We start from the raw sequence: 23,221 nt of genomic DNA on the forward strand, positions 1-23,221 counted from the left end.
TTACAGCATGGAGATGCTTCAAAACTTTTCACCTCAGATATCTCCTGCCATTCCCCAATTTTTCTCTCCTCTCAATTACTTCATTTATTTCCTTCCTCAGTTCCGCGAAGAACCTCCAAGCAGTGTCTATAAAAGGTTACTTAAGTGGTGTTCAATTTTTACACAAACTAATCCACTGCTTCCCCTCCTCCAAGATAAATAATTCTCAAACTTCTCTTCTAATCAAAGGAATTCAGAGAGCTCGCCCATCAAACCTGGATTCCAGACAACCCATAACTCTGGACATCCTCACAAACTGAATCCAAAATCTCTGCACAGGGTATCATTCGATCCATACTGCTCGTAACCTAGATGCCATGTTCCTATTGGCTTTTTTCAGTTTTCTGAGATGCTCTCTAACCTCTAAATTCAACCCCAAACTCCACCCGACAATCTCTGATTTGTGCATACTGGATAACAAAACCATCGCTTACTCTATTAAACATAGTAAGACAGACCAAGAAAGGAAAGGCCACTACATATACATTTTCAATCTCCCATCTCCAATTCAACCTTATCAGTTTCTCATTTCTTATATCCAATTCAGGAAAGCCCAATCTAAATCTGCACTGGACTTTGTCGACGACTCTAACCATCCTGTTACACGTTTTTGGCTCCAAAAACACTTAAAGCGGATACTTGCGCAATCAGGCTTTCCCGCAGAAAAAATTTCCAGCCATTCATTCAACAATCGTATTCAATTTAGCGTCAACCCTGGCTCTCCCCTCTGAGGCAGCACTCCGGATGCAGCAGAGTCGCGGACCCCCTACGGAGGCTGGGAGAGCCCTCCGAGACGTAAAACCATGCCTCACATCAACCCGCAATGGGGGACTCCCCCTTTCAGTGCAGCAGAGCCGCAGCTCCCTTCACATCTCTTTGACTTCTCAGCATCAGACTAGGGCTCCTCTTCCAGTGCAGCAGACCCACGCTTCCCTTCGGTCGCAATGTGAATACCCCCGTCTGAGTTATGTTGCATGCTCAATGGTGGCTAAGGATCTCCCTTCCGATGGGGCACAGCCGTTGACTCCCTTCGGTTGCATTAGGAGCCCTTCATCCGATGCACCAAACCACGGCTCGAATCTCATTGCTTATTCAGCATCTGACAGGGCTCTCCCTTCCGGTGCAGCAGATCCAGGTCTCCCTTCGGTTGCAATGTGAACCCCCTGTCTGAGTTATGTTGCATACTCGATGGTGGCCAGGGATCTCCCTCCCGATTGGGTACAGCCGCTGGCTTCCTTCGGTTGCATTGAGAGCCCTCCATCAGATGCACCAAACCGCGCCTCATACTCAGCCGCAAGAGGGACTCTCCCTTCCGGTGCAGCTGAGCCACAGCTGCCTTTGAAGGCAGCAAGAGTCCCTCATTTTTTGATATCCGGCATCGTGCTACTTTCATAAGTGGCGCGGAGGGCTCGCCGGTAAGACGTTGCGAGCCACAGCTCTCATCGAACACTGCAAGGGCTCTCCCGGTCGCTCTGCGCTTTTCTCCTCAATACGCATATTCTGGGGGGCAACTAAATTTAGCTCTCTGGCTGCTGTCCTATGCCTTTAAGCTTCTTTTGGGGAGTTATTTGGGTTTGGGCTATGCTCCGGGCCCAGACCCCTCCCCCAGGACTGCACGCCAAAATATGCCTACTATTCGCTTTCAGATTAGAGGGTTATTAGTAAGGGTGAACTCGTGAAATGGGGTTTTATTAACAAGGTTCGGGAGGAGCACGATCAGATAATCATCCAATTTGGCACAGGTGCATCTCATTTAGCTAATCATTGTAACTAGCACACAAGTGTATATATATCCAGTCGTCCTACCAGCATCCCTCATCCACCCAAACTCCTCACTTCTGATCTATTTATCCCAAATTAGGGATACGGGGAGTTATTTTGGTTTGGGCTTTGCTCCGGGACCGGACCCCTCCCCCAGGACAGCACATCAAAATATGCCTACTATTCGCTTTCAGACTAAATGTAAGGGTGAACTCGTGAACCTCCTTCAGGGAATGAAGGTTACCATACTTAGCAGAGACGTTACTGTGGGTTAACAAATTTACATTACTCAGGAACAGAGTCTGGGCCTAATCTAGTATGTTTTTTTCTAGTTTTTTTTTTTTTTTTTTTTTTTTGCATCTGCATCACATTCACTTCACGCGCTCTGCACAGAACCTGCCTCCTCCGATGGATTTATAATGCACAAACCAGAAGCAACAATATCTGCAGAGAAGGGTAGGCCATTCTCAAAACATAAAATATAAATTTTATTTAAATGTTTGTTTTTGTGTTTCAAAGGTTCTGAAAGCAGAATTTGCTTTAAAAATGTCTAGAGGGTACTTAATAGGTCTGCCTCCCACATAAGATTTTTCTAGTTACTAGTCGTTCATTTGTCATTATTCATTGCATTATTCATTTAATAATTTATTTAATAATTGTGAAAAAAGAGACATTTTAATTATTTATTAATAAACAACTTTTCTTGTCGGCTGCAAGATGAAATTCACAGTGCTAACTCTCTCCACATGGACGCGCCTTTAAATAGAAATGCAACCTTCACAGATTATATAATGCTTTTTTTTTTATTGATTCGTTTAACAGAAATTTCAAGCTTTCTGTAGATATTATTTCTCATGTATGTGAGACACCCCAATTTTCAGTAACTTCTTTATCAGGAAAAAAATCACGTGATCAGTAGGACGCCTCCTTGCACATTAATAATTTTCGCACTTGAATATGAATAGTAATAATTCACATTTTGCATATGCATTACAAAGTATTTTTACATGCAATTATCCAAAGTAAAACCAAACAAGGTTTGTAATATTAAGAATAAATAAGAATAAATGCTAAGTTAGCACTCAGCATCATGCACGCTGAGCAAATCTTGCACTGATATTTTAAGGAATATTATACAAACCTGCATTTAAATGCGGCTGCAATTTATTTTATTTTTTAACTTAAATTATATGAAAGCAAGTAAAGACTCCATTTAAAATCAATGAAGTTGTCAATTAATGAAGCTCTTTTACATCGTGTGCATTTTGTTGATTATAATGAGAACTTTTTATTAATCAGTCCATTCTTTAGAGTTTCAATGATTTAGCTAAATTGTGCAGATTTAATTTATTTGTTTCCTCTATGGATAAATAATGGGAGCGAAATTATACACTGCCTCATACTAAAATAAAGAAAATAATTTATAAAGCACGCAATCCAAGCTCACAATAGACTACCACTTTTAATGCTCCGATGCAAAGTAAACCACAATTTCTTTTGAATAATATAACACATAATTTATATTATATAAATAATACTGCACACTATTTAAATGTCAAATCTAAAATATGGTTTCGAGAAAATGTAAGCACAGGGTCATAGGCTTGACATTTATCCTGCTTGAATTCATGCTAAGAAACACACAGCATCATAAGGGCAAAATTTTAATTTGTGAATATTAAATATTTTAGCTAGCCTACAGTGTTTTTCTTTCATTTTCCCTGACTGCAGTCAAATATAACACAAAAGCTGACGTCTATTTGCGAAAATGTGCTATAATGCACTTGTTTAAAAACTTGTGATTAAAGCTCCATTCAGCGGCCAAGAGCTGCAAATGCACTTTGCAGACGCGGTGGTGGCGGTACATGGTACGTAGAACCACCGTTTTAGATGGCCGCCTACTGTACTCAATGACTGCTCAGACAAACACAGCAAAATCTCTCAGTTCAGACCTGCTTCTACATGTGTTTTAAGGGGCTTCATTTCAATATCATAGAAATTGTTAGAACTGTTTAAATATTTTGTAAATACCTCAAATCATCAACACACATCTGTATGATATAAAACCGATGCTTTTAGATCAACCACTCAATCTATATAATATCATAACTATTTTAAATTTGTGTCAAAAATGTAATTTTAGATTTTTGAAGTTTATTTTTGAAGATTAAAACTGCATCCTTTTCAATGAACTGACAGGAAACCTTCTTTATGACACAGTTTTGGTTTTCATTTCATTAATAATAAACAAAGGAGCAACAAAAATTTTGATAGATTTATATAATCTTACCCCAGTGTTTCCAGTTTACAGCGAGGATCCTTCAGTAGATCAGAGAGCAGATTCACTCGTGACGCTCCTAATTTATTTACAGACAGATCCAGTTCTCTCAGATGTGAGGGGTTTGATCTCAGAGCTGAAGCCAGAGCACCACAACCTTCCTCTGTGACTTCACAATCACTCAACCTGTAGAGAGCAATGACACTCTTAAGTCTCTCAGTTCAGGATCTACAGCTCAGATCAGTAGCAACTTCATAATCAGAAAGATAAACTGATTAACAGATCCAGTCTCATTTTCACAAACACTTGTGAAAGGTGCTTGAGGAGATTTATTTCAATATCAATGTCAGAATGTAATCTTTATGTGAGTACCACAAAGTCAACAACGCATCTGTATAAGAAATAAAAACACACTGAAAAATGCTCTAAGATATGAATCAGTAACTATTATGGATAATGATTATTATTTGTATCACTTGTATTACTGTTGTCCCTGGCTACAGATTTCTTCTACAGCTGTGCTAGTTTTATTTCATATACTTTATGAGCTTACTTAAGATGATTACCATTTAAATCAATGTTTCATCTCCTTTATCATTTATTTAGCAGTCAGACTCCACTTTGCATCAGTGTTTTTGATCTGTTTAAAGGGATAATTCACCCAAAAATGACAATTCTGTCAGCAATTATGTAACCTCAGGTTGTTCCAAATCTACATGAGGTTGTTTCTTCTGTTGAACACAAAAGAAGATAGTCTGAATAATGCTAGTAACCAAACAATTTCTGGTAGTCATTGACATGTATAGTATTTTTGTCCATATTATTGAAATCAATGGCTACCAGCAATTTGGTTACCATTACCATCTTCATTGTGTTCAACAGAAAAAAGAAACTCATACAAATTTGATAAAACACACAGTGAGTAAATGATGACTAGGGGTTGCATGGCTACTTACCTCTAAGTCGATTTTTTTTTTATATAAAAATACTCTAGTTACTCGACTACTCATGGTTCATGCTGCTGTAAATTAAAAGACATTAATTTTAATATTTTTTTAATCAATAAATGCTTATTAATTCATAGCCTTATGCAACAATTACATATATAAATTGTCAAAACTATTACGACATCATATATTTAAATTTTCATTTAACAGCCAGTATTTGTATTTGTGTCTGTAACAATCACAACATTTTTCGAATATGTGACCCGTCACGGAAACCAGTGACACAAGTCGGCAGCACAACTTTTGAGCAATATGAGAAAGAAGCGGGTTTTTTTTTTCAAAATTGGTGATTTTCGTTTTTTTTTGCAGAATCTGTTAGTTGATATCACAAAGAAGCCTCTCCGTGTTAGAGATAGCAGTATTGGTATATTTAAAAGCATACATTTTTAGGTTGAAATCTGCTAGTTTGTCGGAGATTCTAGCATGCAGTTGGGGCGTTTCATTGTCTGTCTGTATTTCCATACTGGATAAGATTCAGTGAAGATGTACGCCGCATAGATGAACGCAGACGAGCTGAACTGTGGCCGTTACACAGAATATGCTTTGAATACTTCTTCAACAAGCCGGATGCTTATAAACAAGCGCTCACTGATTCTGAAGACGATCTGAGTGAAGATGAAAGCGGCATAATAAGACTGTATAATATCCCTAATCTACAACTGAGCGAAGATGACGACGAGGAAGAATGTATTGGACTGGCGTCAGAAGAATTGGACTGTAAGCTATCAGAGGCTATATCGATAGTAACATTTGATGGGGATAAAGACAGAGAAATGGGGAAAATCCGTAACATTTAGAGGCAAACAGACGCACAGTGCAAACTTCGGATCTGCAAGAATACTTTTCTGTTTCTTATGGGGTGAGTTTTCATAAACCTCAAAGTTTGTCATTTTGTGTTCATTCTAAGAACACGTACACATTATCTCATGTTTAGTCCATGTTTAGACCTTCCCATATCAATCTATTGTTATTAGCTAGCTCATCGGTTATCACAAAATCCTGTTAAAAAAGTCCTAATGCTACACAATGAAATCAATTCACCAACTTTTATGTAGAAAACCAGAAAATAACAAATAAAATTAGCATCAGTATGTACTTTTTGTTTACATAAACATTAAAATAATAACATTAAAAATGATGGCCACATTTTAAAGATTAAAGATTTTTTTTATAAAAAGATAAAACTCACATATTTCAGCCTCTAAATCATTTTTATAAAAGTCAAAAAAGATAAATTACTGACATTTACAATGCACATTCTCCTTTATTATTAATAGTATGCGGTCCGATTTTTCCCATTGTGTCTGTCGTTGCTATGCAGGGGGTATGGCTTATCTAAATGAGATGTAAATGAGCCCCATTGTCACTCACAGCAGTGAGAACTGCACAATCTTTAAAGGCTATTTTCTGCTTTTTGAGGTTTTTTGAGTGCCTACCTGCAAATGGCCACAACTTCTCCAAATATTATCCGATTTCCATGTGTTAAACATCGTTGGAAAGCTTGGAGACTACGCTTTCAGAATTTGTGAATAACTCAAAATGCCCCAGAACCGACTTGTGTACCTACTTTCCGTGATTGGTCACATATAAATTCGGACACAACGTTGTGCAGTTACTTGATAAGACTGTTATGGTGTATCTTTTTTTTTCATAGTTATCACTGAACAAGTATGCCGTGTTAAACTAAAATAATTATTCATTTCTAAAATAATATTTATTATACAAGCAGAGAAATGTCATAAACGCTTAGTGATCATTTGAACATGACTGAATCAATTCAATGCGCACATTTTCATTACATCAACTCTTTAAGCAAGTCTTAATATTTAGTGAACTTCACTAAACAAATGTGCATGTGCCACGCAAACCAGCTAAAGATACAAGTAGAAAATGTATCCATATCTAAGTTGATTATTAGCCTGCTCTCGAACTTAATGCTTAATCCATTCATTTGTATCATATCGTAGCCTAAGATTTAAAGCATTGCCTTTTAAATGTATACAAATAATATAACGTGTATGATTTATTACTATAGGTGATATTGTTCTTGCCAAGCTCTGATTTCTGAGAGATGCACTGAGAGGCAACAGCAACACTGTGTTTGATTTGCGCTCTTTTTTACTCATAAAGTTTACATTGATTCACTTCACACTCGTGACTTTAGAGGCCTCTGTATAATATTGCGTTGATCCCCTGACTCACATATTATCTAGCAAACTCCGGACTGTGCCAGCTTCAGCCAGGTATTCAGGCAGAATTATTCCTTGTCTGTTATTCATTTTTGAAGCCTTTATCCGTGCCATTCAGAATAAGGTATTCGGCTTAATGCACACCACTATTTACACATTTTAATTTTATATGCAACATAGATAAGGTCATAGAAAGTAACAGCTACACGCAATATTGTAATCCTAAAATTAACATCATACTTGCAAACTCTTTGTACGCATTATGGTTAATGCATGCTCGAGTAGTCTTTTGTTTCCTACAGCGCCGACTAGTGGTTGAAGTAGTCAGTCACTCGACTACTCGACTAGTCTATGCAAGCCCTAATGATGACAGAATTAATTCTTTTGTATAAAATATCCCTTTAAGTGTCACTTACAAAATGCTTTGAAATCATCCTCTTTTGTTCATCCAACACTCTTCAAACTTGGTCATAATGATGTCAAGACATGGCTGATTTTGTCAAACCTGTCATGTCGAACATGTCAAACCTTAATACTTTTTTCACAAGCTAGGACCACGCAACAAACAAGCTAAAAAACTGAGGAAGAGTAGAAAAAGGATGAATGGGGCTGAGGGAATGGGATGAAGGGGTCGAGGGAATGGAATGATGGTCAGGTTGATCAGGGCATCTTGAATTGATGGCTCAGAGAGACTCGGGGTGGTGGTACCGTCTCTAGCATATATTTAGGCCAGACAATGAGGACCCCCCGATACAACCTGATAGAAATATAATGTGGGAGAAGGTTGGCTGAATGGATGAGAAATGAAGGTAAGGATGGGTTTGAGAGAACGAGACTAGCAATGCAGTGTGACGTGACCCGTTATATATGGAGGGTTTTAGAAGTCAGGTGATTGTTTTGGGTTGTGCCCCTGCCCCGAACTTTAGTTAATACCAATTAACTCCATTTCACAAGCTAGGACCATGCCACAAACAAGCTAAGAATCTGGGGAAGAATAGAAAGAGGATGAAGGGGTCGAGGGAATGGGATGATGGTCAGGTTGATACGGGCATCTTGAATTGATGACTCAGAGAGACTCATGGCATATATTTAGGCCATACAATGAGGACTCCCAAAGTTGGGAAGAGCTGAGTTAAGGGTGAGCTCAGAATGCCTGATCATACAGAGAGTGTGCAAAGACTGATTAGTTCAGGCGTTAGATGGTTAACACAGGTTCTTGTTTTCGTAAGCCTTTAGAAGTACGAATGTGTGAAAATGAGAGAAGCTGGTCATTTGTAGCGAGTGGTTATTCTTCAGATAGTTGATCCCTCACAAGTAGGTTTAAATGCACATGGGGATCTGAGGATGGAATGAGCATAAGATGTTAAGTTGTAGATGGACGGCTGGTCGGTTGATGGGAAAGAAATCTTTGAGACAGGTGTGACTGGCGAGAGATGCATGTTTATTCCGGAGCCAAGTCTAACTTCTGAAATGGGAAACGAGACGAAGAGTCTGTTTACGAGATTAAGGAGTTGTGGTATAGGAGTTGCTCGGAGGAGGAATTGTTGAGTAGATTAAGTGGGCCTATGCATGAATTGCATAACTGCCAAACATAATCATCCCTTGCTTATGGTTTCAATTTCTACTGCATGGTCTGAGCGCATGAGCAGATTTGGACTATTCAATCCCCCGAGGATGGCTGTTATGACTATGGGATACATTTCATAATGCTGTGGCGACTGCTCTTGACTGTGGATTGTAGGAACTGAATTCCGGAAGCGGTTCAAAATAGACCCGGCAGCCACCATATTTACTGCTGAAGTCTATTTAGCGTTTTGAATTTGGGAAAGAAATCTTTGAGACAGGTGTGACAGTTGGATGCAGCCTGGATGAGAAATGTAGATTAGTGTGGATATCCTCATTATGGAGGTGCAGATGGAGGTGCAACTATCTGAAGTCTTCCAGGAAGTGAAGAATGTAAGGAGACTGTGGTTGTTAGTAAGAAGCCTCAGTCCCAAGATGCTGAAAAATGTGTTTGAACAGGTCTGTTCCATCGACAGGCAGAACCTCCAACCTGACCGCACACTCTCCTATCCTTATTTTGCCATTATCAAAGACAGGTTGTATTGAGTGACCCAAGATGCTCAGACAAAGGAAGATACAACCCAATTATTAGTACCACAGAGCCGTCAGGAAATCTGATGGCAGGTCATCTAGAGATTGCAACGACATTAAACCGTCTAATGACCCGGTTCTTTTGGCTGAGTATCCATGAGAACTTGCACTGATGGTGTGTGTCATGTCGTGAATGTCAGTTGGTAAACTCACCGGCCACCCCAAAAGCTCCATTGCGCCCTCCGCAACATACCAGCTAAGAGTGTGGCGGATGCCCTGTTTCGTGGGAATCCCAAAAGAGATTCTCATGGATCAGGGCACTGCGTTTATGGCATGCACGTTAAAGGAATTGTATGAATAATTGGGCATTAAACCGGTACATACCACCGTCTATCACCTACAAATGGATGGCCTGGTCAGACGGTTCAATCGCAAGTTTTAAACATTCGTAAGTTCGTACAAGACAACGCAAAAAAATGGAACTAGTGGTTGGAACCTCTCTAATTCGCTGTGCGTGAGGTCTTGCAAGCCTCCACAGGGTTTTCCCCCTTTGAGCTTCTTTATGGGCACCAGCCCCACAGGGTGTTAGACATCCTGAAAGAGACTTGGTAGGACAGACACTCCGATAGTAAGAACGAAATTCAGTATGTCATGGACCTGAGAGCAAAAGTCCATACACTGGGGCGGCTCTCTATAGAGAATTTGCTTCAGGCTCTGGGCAGGCAAAGCTGGCTGTATAACAGGGGAACTAACCTGCGAGAATTTGCACTGGGAGATAAAGTGCTCATTTTACCACCAACCTCCAGCTCTAAATTGTTAGCGAAGTGGCAAAGACCCTTTGAGATCTCCTATTCGCTGTGTGACCTCAATTATGAAGTAGTACGAACGGAAAGAGGTGATTCACTGCAAATCTATCACCTCAACCTCCTTAAAAATGGAGAGAGGAGGAGTCAGTGTTGCTGGTGACGGCAGTGAGTGAAGAGGAGGATCTTGGGCCGGAGGTGATCAAAGAAAAAAATTCTCGCCCTGGCCCCTGGTGGGGATCACCTCTCACCCTCACAGCTTACTGACTTCACATGCTTACAATTTGAGTTTCCAGATGTGTTTTCGCCCCTGCCTGGTCATACTAATCTGATTCAGCACCATATTAAGCCGGGCGTGGTGGTGCACGGACGGCCGTATAGATTGCCTGAACACAAAAAAAGTGGTTCAGACAGAATTAGAGGCAATGCTGGAGATGGGAGTAATCGAGGAGTCACACAGTAACTGGGCGAGCCCAATAGTTTTGATTCCCAAGACAGACGGCTCGGTGCGGTTTTGAGTAGACTATCGCAGGGTGAATGCAGTGTCAAAGTTTGATGCTTAACCAATGCCATGGATTGATGAGCTGCTTGATCGGTTAGTTACGGCTTGTTTTTATTCGACATTGGACTTAAAGAAAGGATATTGGCAGATCCCCTTATCTCCCATGTCCAAAGAAAAGACAGCCTTCAACACGTTGTTTGGTTTACACCAATTTGTGACGCTTCCTTTTGGGCTGTTCGGGGGCCCCAGCCACGTTTCAGCGCCTCATGGATAGAGTTCTCCGGCCTCATGCTGCCTATGCCGCTATGAATATGGAGCATTCGAGGGCCGTCCTGGGAGCTCTGAGACAGGTGGCGCTAATGGCCATTCCAAAGAATTGCGTGGTTGCGCGGGTGGAGGTAAGGAATCTTGGCTTCCATTTGGGGGCAGGTAATGGGCAGGTTCCCAAATTGACAAGAATGTTTATTCCTGGTTATTTGGACCTCACTATCCTGTTGACTGACCTCACTAAAAAGGACGTGCCAGATATGGTCCAGTGGACGGAGCCATGCCAACAGTGCTTTTCTGTTGCAGACTGATGCGTTGGACAGGGGGCTGGGTGCTGTCCTGTCCCAGGAGGTGGAGGGGGAGGACCACCCGGTGCTGTATATTAGCCATAAGCTCTCAAAGAGAGAGACTACGTTAAACCCATTAAGCCAACTGTTTTTAGTTAATGATCTGTAAGAATGGGGCTTTATTAGTGTTATTCATTGATTCGAGTACTTCAAACTTTTTTGACATTTGAGTATAAAGTGTTTTAATTGTAAATTAAATAAAATAAATTTTTTGCTTTTAGCAGACACTTTTATCCAAAATGACTAAGAGAACATTCAGACTGTCAATTTTTACCTATAGCGTGTTCCCGGGGAATTGAACCCCCAACCTTGCGTTTGATAGTGCAATGCTCTACCAATTAAGCTAATACAATATATGATATAAAAACATATAAGTGCTGCCCTCTTCCGGTTGAATGGTGGCTACTGCAGTTGATTTTTCCTGTTAGATGTTTGCGGTGGCAGGTGACGTAAGCAGTTTCCAGCTCACCATGCCCCTTGGTATGAGCTACCACGCCCTTGGCAGTATAAAACTATCTTGTTCCGTCAAAATTACTGTAGTGAGTCAGGAGTTGGAATTGCAAGTATTGAAAACGACCAGGATAGACTATTATAGCATCTATTTAGCATAGCGTTTATATAGTTATTTAGATTATTTTGTGTAGCCTATGTAGTTAAGGCGAGACACTGCAGGTGAATAGGGCAAAAAAAAATAACTAATAGTTATCACCTTACTTACCCAGTTGATTGATTACATTGATTATTGCAAACATTTTTTGTATTACAAGTTTTCAAAAATGTTATGTTTAAATATGCAAATGAGGCATTATTTAATGAAATATGTGCTAATTTGCTTAAATGTCTTGTACAAAAATCTGAACACTAGATGAACTCAGTTTCAAAATGTTTGTTTAATTTTTTTTGACATATTAGAGTCAAATGTTTTTACAGAGGGAATTCTGGTTAGAGCTGAAGATCTTTGCCCGAACCCGACGGGACCCGTCGGGACCCGACGGGTTCGGTCGGGTTCGGGCTTAATTTCTATCATCTTACGCGGGCTCGGGCCGGGCTCGGGCTTGCGCTCAGGTTTGCGAGGTAAACGAGCGGTCATGTGATGTGTTTCGATTAGCGCGAGAAAGATGCGAAAATGAATGCTGAGCAGGTTTAACGGAGGCTTGCCTCTGGTGATTAGGCTACGTTTTGGTTGCACCAGTAACTAAAGCAAACTCTGAGGTGTGGAAAAGTTTTGACCATGCTTATAATGAGAATAACGAGTGAATAATGACGCACCATCAGTGAGCGCAGGAACGCGCAGAAGACATCTACAGTGGATTCAGTCATTTTCCTCCACAAACACATGTAGACCTAATCTCTGTGAGTAATGTTTTTTCAAATGATAAATATTCATTGAGTCTTAAATGCATAATGTTGACAGAGTATTTACGCTAATGTTGGCATTATTCTTTAATTAAATATCATCTGCTAGTGCGAAGCAAATCCGACGGAGCCTTTATCTTAATTTCGCCAAATACCCATCTTAATTTAAAATTTATCTTAATTAAAATTTGTTTAAATGAATCGTTTTTATTGGTGTGTTGGTCTATGTATAGGTTAAATGAGCCTATGTCTAGAATGCTGAGATGTTACGATGTCACAAAGGACTTATTTTATTTCTTTATTCCAACTTTCTAAGTGGTCTAGTCTATGTTATTTATGAGTAAATTATGTTAAAATATGAATAAATGACTCATTGTTGGCAAAAGAGCTGTGTGCATGCGCACATTTGAATAATGTCGGGCTGTAAACGGGTTCGGGCTTTTAAAAAGCTGTCAATCAAAATGTACTTGTCGGGCTCGGGCTGAAACCTGTCGGGCTCGGGTCCTGTCGGGCCTAACTTTTAAGGCCCGATTACAGCTCTAATTCTGGTTATCTTTTTTTGTCACTAACATAATTCAGAAAATACTTTGAACAGCCAGAAAACAATATATTTTCACAATTTTGGGGGGAATAAAATGTTGTATATAATCAAGGAAAATATGTATGAACAAATCCCTCTTTAAAAACCTTCAGAATATAGACAGGAATAAAAATGTCAAATTTGGTGTGTGTAAGTGCTACTGAAGTGGAGATTTATGGGTCAGTGTTGAAGAAAAAACTCATTTTGAGAAAACGGGCTTTAAAAATATGTATTGTAATTGAAATCTATTGACACAAACAGATAAAGTGCTATAAAAGAAACACTTAACAGTGTCTTTTGGATGTTTTCCTTCCACTAGTTTAAAAAAGCACTTTATGAAAAACCAAAAAACCCAAAATCTCAAAATTGACAGGTGCTTGAAAAAACAGTGTTTTTGACTGCAGTGTCTCATCTTAATTGGCATAGTTGTTAATGTAACATTAGTATTGTTAGAAGCTTAGTTAGTTAGTAGCATAGTATTGCATCAGTTAGGATAGCTTCAAGTTGGTGTAGATTTAGCTGTATTTAGTACAGTGGTCAGGATGGTAAGTAGGTTTAGGTGTTGCTGGTTGCGACAGCGCTGCTGGACTGCATAGTTTTCCAGCAGACTTTAAAATTAGGTGCCAGTGGTTGCATGCACTTGGCCTGGAAGACCACGAGTTCCTGCCTAGAGCTGGAGTGTGCAAACTGCATTTAATGCGGAATTGCTTCTCCAATGCAATGGAGGTGGAAATGGGCTTCTCCACATAGCTCGTGCTGAAAAGCGACGCGGTGGGGGAGTTAAGACCGCAGTTTGAGCCAGCGGCTCGAATTGATATGGCTCAGGCCACAGACACCTTGACATCCTCCACTTCAGATGAGGGCGGGGGAGAAAAGTCCTCTACTTCAAATGAATGCTCTGTTGCAAAGCTACTTGTGTCACTTCAGTCACTCTCCATTTAAGCGACTCTGACAGCAGCTGTCAATTAATCCGTCACTGCGGGTCTCAGGTTCACGCCCCACACATTCAGCCCCGCACTCGGCTTGTCCCCTCTATCTCCGCTGTGCTCTGCTTACTTTTCAGCATTTTTCAAATATTGTCAGTGGGTAGAGTCAGGCTCTGACCAGGGGTTTAGTTACCCTTCAAGTTCAAGGTGATTCACAGGCCGGGGCCGCAGGTGGCCGTGGCTGACTTTGGGCGTCGGGCGGTGGGGGTATGTGGTGGGGGAGGCGTGGTTCAGTGAGGTCTGCGACGGGAGAGACAAGTAGGGAGACGAGCGGCGGTAAGTGAGTCAAGTGCCAAAGTACTAACACCTGGGTCTCGTTGCAGTAATGAGCATGGGGAGATGTTTTATAAGCCAGTCGGATGCCGGCAAGGAGCGAGAGAGCTGAGGATTCGTGAGAGATGGAAAGAGTGGAAGTCAGAGCGATGTTGCAGGATAGCAAGTGAAAGTGGCGCAGGTGGCGCGAATGTTTTGTTTATTTTTTGTAATTAAAACCCTCAGGAGCCTTAGAGAGCCGACCCTGGTCTCCTTCCTTACCACACACACAACAAACAAGGGAAAACCACAACACGGAACTTAAAGGACGGTATTTTGAAGACTGATGGTACAAAGCTGTTTTGGTTACCAATGACTTTCACTGTATGAACAAAAAATACTGAGATGTTCCTCAAATTATTAAATTATTATAATATTTCATAGTTTATGTTAGGCTGTTGTAGCCTAAATGTTTGTGTAATACCTTTTTTTGTTGTTGTTGAATCAAATAAAATATTTTTCAAGCTACCATTTGTAATGTCTACTTGCTACCTTCTCATTTAACAAAAATATATTTAGATAACCTTTTGTGGGTATTTTCACAGTCAAATTTATTTTGAAATGAACTGCGATTAATTAATCTAAACATCATGTAATTAATGATATTTTTAAAAAATGTAATCGACTGACAGCCCTAATTTAACCATTAACTTCATATATTTCTGTAGACAGAATCATCACTATTATTTTACCCCGAATTATGTGATCTGATGAACATTAGTGGCTTCCTGTGTTTTCAGCAGATTTATATGCAGGTAAATAACACATAAAAAGGGGCCCTATTTTCCCAGGGTTCCATGCTCTTCAGTGTGATCACATTTATTAACTCATTTGGTATTGAGAAGGTACATTATGTAAGACTCAAATTTAAAAATTTGGAAAGTTGATGTAGATATTCAGTGCTGTTGGCTTAGTTATCCATATGATCATGTGGTAATTTAAACTTTGCATGATTAGAACATACTGTATAGCCTGAGGAACATTGTTATGTGTTTCTCATGTGCAATATAAATCTGGGGAAAACTAAAGCAACTATGCTGGCTATGTGTCTAGTCAGAATGACTTATGAGCAACAATCTTTTTATTTTGGGTATGTCATTTATTTATGGGCCTTATGTCCAATAAGGAATGGAGCAGATTGAGTAAGTCATTTATGTACCTCTCGGCCAAAATAGAGTCTGCAAGAGAAGGTGTTTAGTCATAGTGTATATTAGGTGCACAAAGCTGTGCTCCTTGAGTCCTCTCAGGATTGGCTGAATGATGATCTCAAATCTCATTTGCTAAAGATTATGAAGGACCAGGAAAGATTCAAAATACACACACAAATCCAATTCACACATGAGCACATCATCTATTTTGCATAAATTGAGAACAATACTTATTTAAAAAAACTGTAAAAAACTTTGGAATGAATCTAATGAAGACTAACCAAAATCATCTTCAACAGTTCAGTTTTTGTGTTTATTTTGTTCATTATTGACCATAAAGGGGATAGGATGTTGACACATTTATATAACCTTACCACAGTGTTTCCAGTTTACAGCGAGGATCCTTCAGTACATCAGAGAGCAGATTCACTCCTGACACTCCTAGTTTATTTCCAGACAGATGCAGTTCTCTCAGGTGTGAAGGGTTTGATCTCAGAGCTGAAGCCAGAGCAGCACAACCTTCATCTGTGACTCCACAATCACTCAACCTGTAGCGAACAAAGACAGTCTTCAGTCTCTCAGTTCAACAAACACTGGTATAAATAATATACAGGGCTGGGAAGGTTACTCTTAAAATGTATTTTACTACTGATTACAAAATACCTGCTTTAAAAAGTAATCTGTAGTGTATTTTGTTAGATTACTCCAGTATAGAGACTTAATCTAAATACTTTAGATAAACTTTAATAAACTTTAGAATACTCTGAAATATTTAAGATATTCACCAAAAAGAACATATTAATGTCATGTTTTTATGTTTTCCAACGCTAAATAAAAGTGACATCTACCAGTCATAAGATCTGGATTTTCCTTGCATTTAATTTTCAACAACATCAGTTTTCCACAGCGTTTATATGAACAACAAAAAATGTTATGTCATTTAAATCTACCAATCAATATAAATTCAATTTGAATACAATGAATGGGATTACGTGCTTTTTCATGCTGCATTCCAAGCTTCAAAACCAATCCAAATAAAGCAAACATATCATAAAAGTATCAAAAAAACTGGCACAGTTCTCCAAGTTATACATTAGATTTGTTTAATTAATGGACCAAACTGATTACTTCACTGATAATCCTCCTGATTGAGAATCGGCATAAAAGAAGCACCGAGTCAAAATTGTCAGGATTTGTTTCCCAAAGCAACTTTGGTCGAAAGTAACTTAATGTTGTTATAGTTAAATCTAATTTAACAAACACAGTTCGGTAACAAAGCTTTTGGGAAACACCCCAGACCGTTCACCATTCACACTGGTTTTGTTAAACAAAATAAATTATTCATTTAAAAGATTGAATCAAAGAATCAACTGTTCACGAATCAGTTGCATTACTGCATTACTGCGCCAAAGATAATCTATTCTTGAACATTTCGAATGAATAAAGACTTCATCTGTAAAGCACACAAAGCTATCGTTTGACTTTATAAACTTTTATTTCATGCACTATTCGTAAGGTTCTGTTAAATTAATGCAAAATGTGAATTCTAGGAGAATTTGTTGTCATTTTTCAATTAAATTCTTACAAATATTAAATGTAATGATTACCATTCAGCACTCAAAATATGAGAAAATAGAAAAAAGATCAATAACAACTACCTTTTAACTTTTCAGATTAGACGTTGAATCCTTTGATGCTGATAGAAGTTCTGTTGCGGGTAGACATTTCATTGTACTGAGATGTTACCTTCTTTTTCAGATTTATAAGTAATATAGTCTGTATATCCATGAGAGAAATGCATCATGCGATTTGATTTCTGTTGTGTCTTCCATTTTTTTTGTCATGATGATGATGAGCATACTCTACATACTCTACCAGTTGTTTCAATGGAGAATCAGTTGCCTATTTGATTACCACCTATTTAAAATGTAATTATAATGAAATACAGTTACTCATATTTTGTATTTTAAATACCTACTGTAACACCATAACATGTATTTCGTCACTCCCCAGCCCTGAATATGATACTGTATATATATAATATATATATAATATATATATATATTAATTATATGGTGCCCGAGAGAGCTCTACATGCTGCAACTTAAGAAAACAAATGCAAATTGAAAAAACATCAGCAAGTGAAGAAAACATCTTCATCAGTTTGACAACACAAGTGTTGCAAATCATCACAACACATGTATATAATGAAATGCGCTGCAAATAATCACAACACATGCATATAGCAAAACGCGCTGCAAATTATCACAACACATGCATACAGCGAAACGTGCTGCAAATCATCACGACATATGCATATAACGAAACGTGCTGCAAATCCTCACAGCACATGCATATAATGAAGCGCGCTGCTAATACTTCACAACACATGCAAATGAAGAAACGCTGCAAATCCTCACAGCACATAAACATTAAGAAACAATTAATGAAGCATTGCAAATTTATTTTCATTAACATTAACCTTGAAATATTTAGCTGAGAATATTAAAGTTACCCATCTTAAGTAACGTTTTACATTTAATCATGTAATTATTCAGCTTATTTAGGCTAATAATATCCAAAAGATAAAGGAATCATGGTGATATCATAAAAAAAAAATACCATGACAAAAAAAAAACCTCACCTTTCAGTTCACCAACAACTCCACTAACTAGCCACTACACAATAAGCAAATTCAACCCGGGTCCGACACTTTTTGAGATCTCTTTGAAACATTTCCATTGTGGTCAGTTTGCAGCGCTTTTGTTAATTGCATAAGTGCTTTTTGTTGCATAAGTGCTGTGAGGATTTGCAGTATTTCTTAATGTGCATGTGTTGTGAAGGATTTGCAGCGCTTTTCGTTATATGCATGTGTTTAAAAGGATTTGCAGTGCGTTTCGTTACATGCATGTGTTGTGAGATTTTGCAGCGCGTTTACCTATATGCATGTTTCGTGAGGATTTGAAGCACTTGTTTTGTCAAAAGAAGATGTTTGAAGATGAAGATGTTTTTTTATTATTTGCTGGTGTTTTTTCAATTTGCATGTGTTTTCTTAAATTGCAGCGCGTTGAGCTCTCTCGGCCACTGGAAATCCTCATTTTACTGCTTTGATAAGAAAGTACATGCTAAAGTGCTAAATGTGATCATGTTTTATCAGTGTAGTGATTGTTGTCAGAGTAACTTACTGAACTGATCTGGATTCTTTAATCACAGGCAGCAGCTTCTGAAGAACTTCATCTGCTGTATTTTGAGCTCCAGTAAACTGTTCCAGATTAAATTCATCAATCTTCTGCTCTGATGTCAGCAGCACATAAACCAGAGCTGACCACTGTGAAGAGAAGAGTTTGGTTTCTGCTATTTGTCCAGATCTCAGATAACCCTGGATCTCTTGCATCAGTGAATCATCTCCAAGTTCATTCAGACAGTGGAACAGATTGATGGATCTCTCTGAAGAGTAATTCGCCCTGATCTTCTGTTTGATTAACTCGACTGTCTCCTCTTTGTTGTAGGAGCAGCTTCCTGTCTGTGTCAGTAGTACTCGTAGGAGAGTCTGATTGAACTCCAATGAAAAACCCAGAAGAAAACGCAGGAAAAGATCCAGATGTCCATTTTTACTTTGTAAAGCTTCATCTACAGCTCTCTTATGCAGCTCAGATAATGAAACATATTTCTTCTGGTTTAAAACTTTGGTGAAGAGACTATGATCAGTTTGGTCAAACACATTTATACAGTTCTTTGTAAAGGAGACATGTGCATATAGGGCTGCTAGATGTTCCTGGATGCTAAGATGAACAAAGCAGAAGACTTCCCCCTGATACAAGCCTGACTCTTCTCTGAAGATCTGAGTGCACAATCCTGAGTACACTGCTGCTTCTGTCTCATCAATGCCACACTCTCTCAGGTCCTCCTCATAGAAGATTATGGTACCTTTCACAAGCTGTTTAAAAGCCAGTTTCCCCAGTTTGACAATTATATCTTCATCTTTGACTGTCTTGTCATAGTCCTTCTGATGTTTGATGTTGGTCTGAAGGATCAGGAAGTGTGTGTACATTTGAGTGAGAGTTTTGGGAATCTCTCCACTCTCTGCTTGACTCAAAATCTTCTCCAGAACAGCGGCTGAGATCCAGCAGAACATTGGGATGTGGCACATGATGTAGAGGCTCCTTGATGACTTCAGGTGTGAGATGATTGTATTGGCCAGACTCTGATCACGGATTCTCTTTCTGAAGTATTTCTCCTTCTCTGGATCATTGAAGCCTCGTACTTCTGTCACTCGATGGACACACTCAGAGGGGATAAGATCAGCTGCAGCTGGTCTGGAGGTGATCCAGATGAGAGCAGAAGGAAGCAGATTCCCCACAATGAGGTTCACCAGCAGCACGTCCACTGAGACTGATTCAGATATATTACACAGTTTCACTTTACTCTTAAAGTCCAAAGACAGACGACACTGATCCAGACCATCAAAGATGAACAGCACTTTATATTCATCACAAGATATTTCTATTTCTTTTGTTTCAGGGAAAAAGACATGAAGCAGATCTGAAAGACTGAGTGTTTTGTGCTTCATCAGATTGATTTCTCTGAAAGGAAGTGGAAATATAAGCTGGACGTCCTGATTCTCTTTCCCTTCAGCCCAGTCCAGGATCAACTTCTGCACAGAGACTGTTTTTCCAATGCCAGCGACTCCTTTTGTCAGCACAGTTCTGATGGCTTTGTCTTGTCCAGGTAAAGGTCTAAAGATGTCATTGCATTTGATGGCTGTGTCCTCTGTTGCTGCTCTCCTGGACTGTGTCTCAATCTGTCTCACCTCATGCTCACTACTGATCTCTCCACTCTCACTCTCTGTGATGTAGAGCTCTGTGTAGAGCTTTTTCAGGAGAGTTGGGTTTCCCTGCGTCACTGTTACTTCATACAGATGCTCAAACTTCTTCAGCAGATTTGATTTGAATCTGCTGAATGACAGTTGAGTGTCATGACTGAAAGTATAAAACATTAGATGAGTAAAACTGATAGTAATAAAATCTCTTGACAGCATAGACAGAAATATTTTACCTCAGATTAGATGGCATATGTTTTCTCCTTAATATTCCTTGAGTGTCGGCTAACTGCTCACTAATTGTGGACAAATATGGACATATAAGAGACAATACAATTGAGAAGTGAAAAGCAGTTTTTGTTCAAAAGGCACAGAATTACCTTATAAATAGCCCTAACCTAACCCAAACCTCTCATACAGAAGAATCAAAAGCAGTCTATATAATCTGTTCTCACATTCTCACATTAATCTATTTAAAAAGAGATGTTGTACCTCAGATCAGGTGATGTGTGTCTTCCCTCAAATTTTACTGGTTTATCCATAGACCGATTACTCTTCATGGACACACAGCTGGGCTCTGATGAGTTTGATCTGTCCCCCTGAAATTTACTTTAACAGAATAGCGATATTGGAAAATAGATAATATAGTAGAGACAAGAATCCAACTGGTTGATTTTACATGAAAATAAATACAACACAAGGATGTTGTCTATCCAAAAAGTAAATATCCATAAATAAATGAAGCTGAAGTGATGACACTGTCCAAGGATAATGTCATCTATCCATCCACCTGTCTATCTGTCTGTGCTGTCTTTAGTTTTTTGGGGTTGGTATTTAAAGACCTAAAGACCCCGGTTATGTGGTGTACAGTGTATCTTCTATTGAACATTAAGATCATATGAAGACTTTGAAATACCCGCCTCCTGGAGAAACATCTCCATCTCTCAATGCTTGTGTGTCCTCCATGATTCATTCAGTCTTCACGAAGCTGCACAGATACATCTGATGAGACAGAAACACTCAGATACAACAAAATACATGAAGTATGTGTTTATAGAAAACAAAAGATCTGATTTCTGATTTCTAATCAGTAATCAAGATTTCACTTCTGGCTTGAATATTTTCCATAATATTATTGTATATGTTAAGAACTGGAATCATCTGAATCTTAAGATATTCTTTTTTAATTAGATATTGAATTTAGTTAAAATTTGGAGACACGCAGCTAAATAAAAAAGAAATAAAGATGTTAAAGCGAAGATAGTTGCAAGGATGTGATTTATAACTCAGGCTTTTATGATCAGGCCTACATGACTATATATATATATATATATATTAATATTTTAACATAGGTTCTACATAGGCCTATGTCCAAAGGTAATTAATAATAAAGACATCATTTATAAGATCAAAAATGTATATAACATACTTCATGTTTAAGTTACATTTCATGGTTACTTACTTATTGAGGAAGTCAATAACTTTTCTTCTCGCTTCACTTTAACACCCGATCAAAATGTAAGGTTACTAAACAGCTTGAGTTTTCTCAACAACATCACGTAAATTCCCACATAACATACACATACATAAATCACTTGGTTTTGGATACTGATTATTTCTAATGAGTTAAAGTTGAAACTTAAACACGGGTGTAAAATGGCACAGGAAGATAAAGCACAATGCATGTTTACTTTCACTCTCGGTTTACTGCAGTCACATGACATCTTAACTGAAACATTCATTGACAAAACAGTATGGCAATAAAGTTGACTATTTTATTATTTTTGTTGCATTTAATGTATTAAACAATTTATTATTAATAATATTAACAATAAAACAATTGAAGTGGGTTTGTAAAAAGTTTTTTTGTAAAATGTAAAATGCACAAAGGCCAGAGATCCTTGATGTTGGTAGACATAAAAAAAAAAATCATGAAGAAAAAAAGAATCTCCTCAAGTAGGCCTACCACTAAGGTAATTGTAATGGCAATGAGGGTGAGGAAGCAATTGCAAGAAATGATAGTAGATTTATTAAGAGGCACACAAGTGAACAGCAGGGACAAACGAAATGTAGAGAGATGATGTCACAGGTGTCCACGAAGTGGCGATGAGGTGAGGCAGCAGGAGAGCGTGACGCTGGAACCGAGATGAGCGATCCGATGTTGTAGGGAGCAGGTAATGAGAGGCAGCTGTGGCTGATGAACCACATGAAACAATCAGTGCTGATGAGAGACACACAAAACTCCACCCACATAGCAGAGACGACGGTTTTACCAACCGTGACAGTACCCTCCCCTCTAGGAATGTCTCCTGGCATTCCCTGATGACCCTACTTGTCGATTGTAATCATCAATAAGGGAGTGATCCAGTATGTCCCTAGCAGGTACCCAACTCCTCTCCTCCGAATCGTAACCTTCCCAGTCAACCAAGTACTGGAATCCTTGTCCCCTCCATCTTGAGTCCAGAATGCAATTAATAGAATTGTAGAAGAGTCGCGGTGGGGGAGGAACCGGGGTAGGCGGATTAATATGGGAGTAAAACACGGGTTTAATTTTGGCAACATGGAAGTCGGGATGAATCCTCCTGTACGCCGGAGGAAGTTTGAGGCAGACTGTCAACGGACTAATAATCTTGGTGACAGGGAACGGGTCAATAAATTTAGGAGCTAACTTGTTGTAAACGGAGTGAAGCGGAATGTTGTTGGTAGAAAGCCACACTTTTTGACCCACAACGT

General features: G+C 38.9%; 1 protein-coding gene across 3 annotated transcripts in view; it reads right to left on the reverse strand.

Moving 5' to 3' along the window:
* The window catches only part of LOC113098894 (NLR family CARD domain-containing protein 3-like), a 49,497-nt gene extending 27,325 nt beyond the window's left edge, over nucleotides 1–22,172 (reverse strand). Inside the window, exons 1-7 of one of the 3 annotated variants that reach the window (XM_026263947.1) lie at nucleotides 21,951–22,172; nucleotides 21,405–21,476; nucleotides 20,981–21,097; nucleotides 20,725–20,784; nucleotides 18,855–20,648; nucleotides 16,044–16,217; nucleotides 4,091–4,264 (exon numbers count right to left, since the gene is read on the reverse strand). In XM_026263947.1, coding sequence (XP_026119732.1) covers nucleotides 4,091–4,264; nucleotides 16,044–16,217; nucleotides 18,855–20,648; nucleotides 20,725–20,784; nucleotides 20,981–21,097; nucleotides 21,405–21,454 — 2,369 coding nt within the window. In that variant the 5' untranslated portion in view covers nucleotides 21,455–21,476; nucleotides 21,951–22,172. Of the gene's footprint in view, nucleotides 1–4,090; nucleotides 4,265–16,043; nucleotides 16,218–18,854; nucleotides 20,649–20,724; nucleotides 20,785–20,980; nucleotides 21,098–21,404; nucleotides 21,491–21,950 lie in introns of all 3 variants that reach the window. The other 2 variants (XM_026263948.1, XM_026263946.1) reach the window with 2 other exon arrangements.
* Nucleotides 22,173–23,221: the final 1,049 nt, after the last annotated feature.

This window comes from Carassius auratus, unplaced genomic scaffold, assembly GCF_003368295.1.
Source record: "Carassius auratus strain Wakin unplaced genomic scaffold, ASM336829v1 scaf_tig00216729, whole genome shotgun sequence".
In the NCBI taxonomy this organism is placed as follows: Eukaryota; Metazoa; Chordata; class Actinopteri; order Cypriniformes; family Cyprinidae; genus Carassius; species Carassius auratus.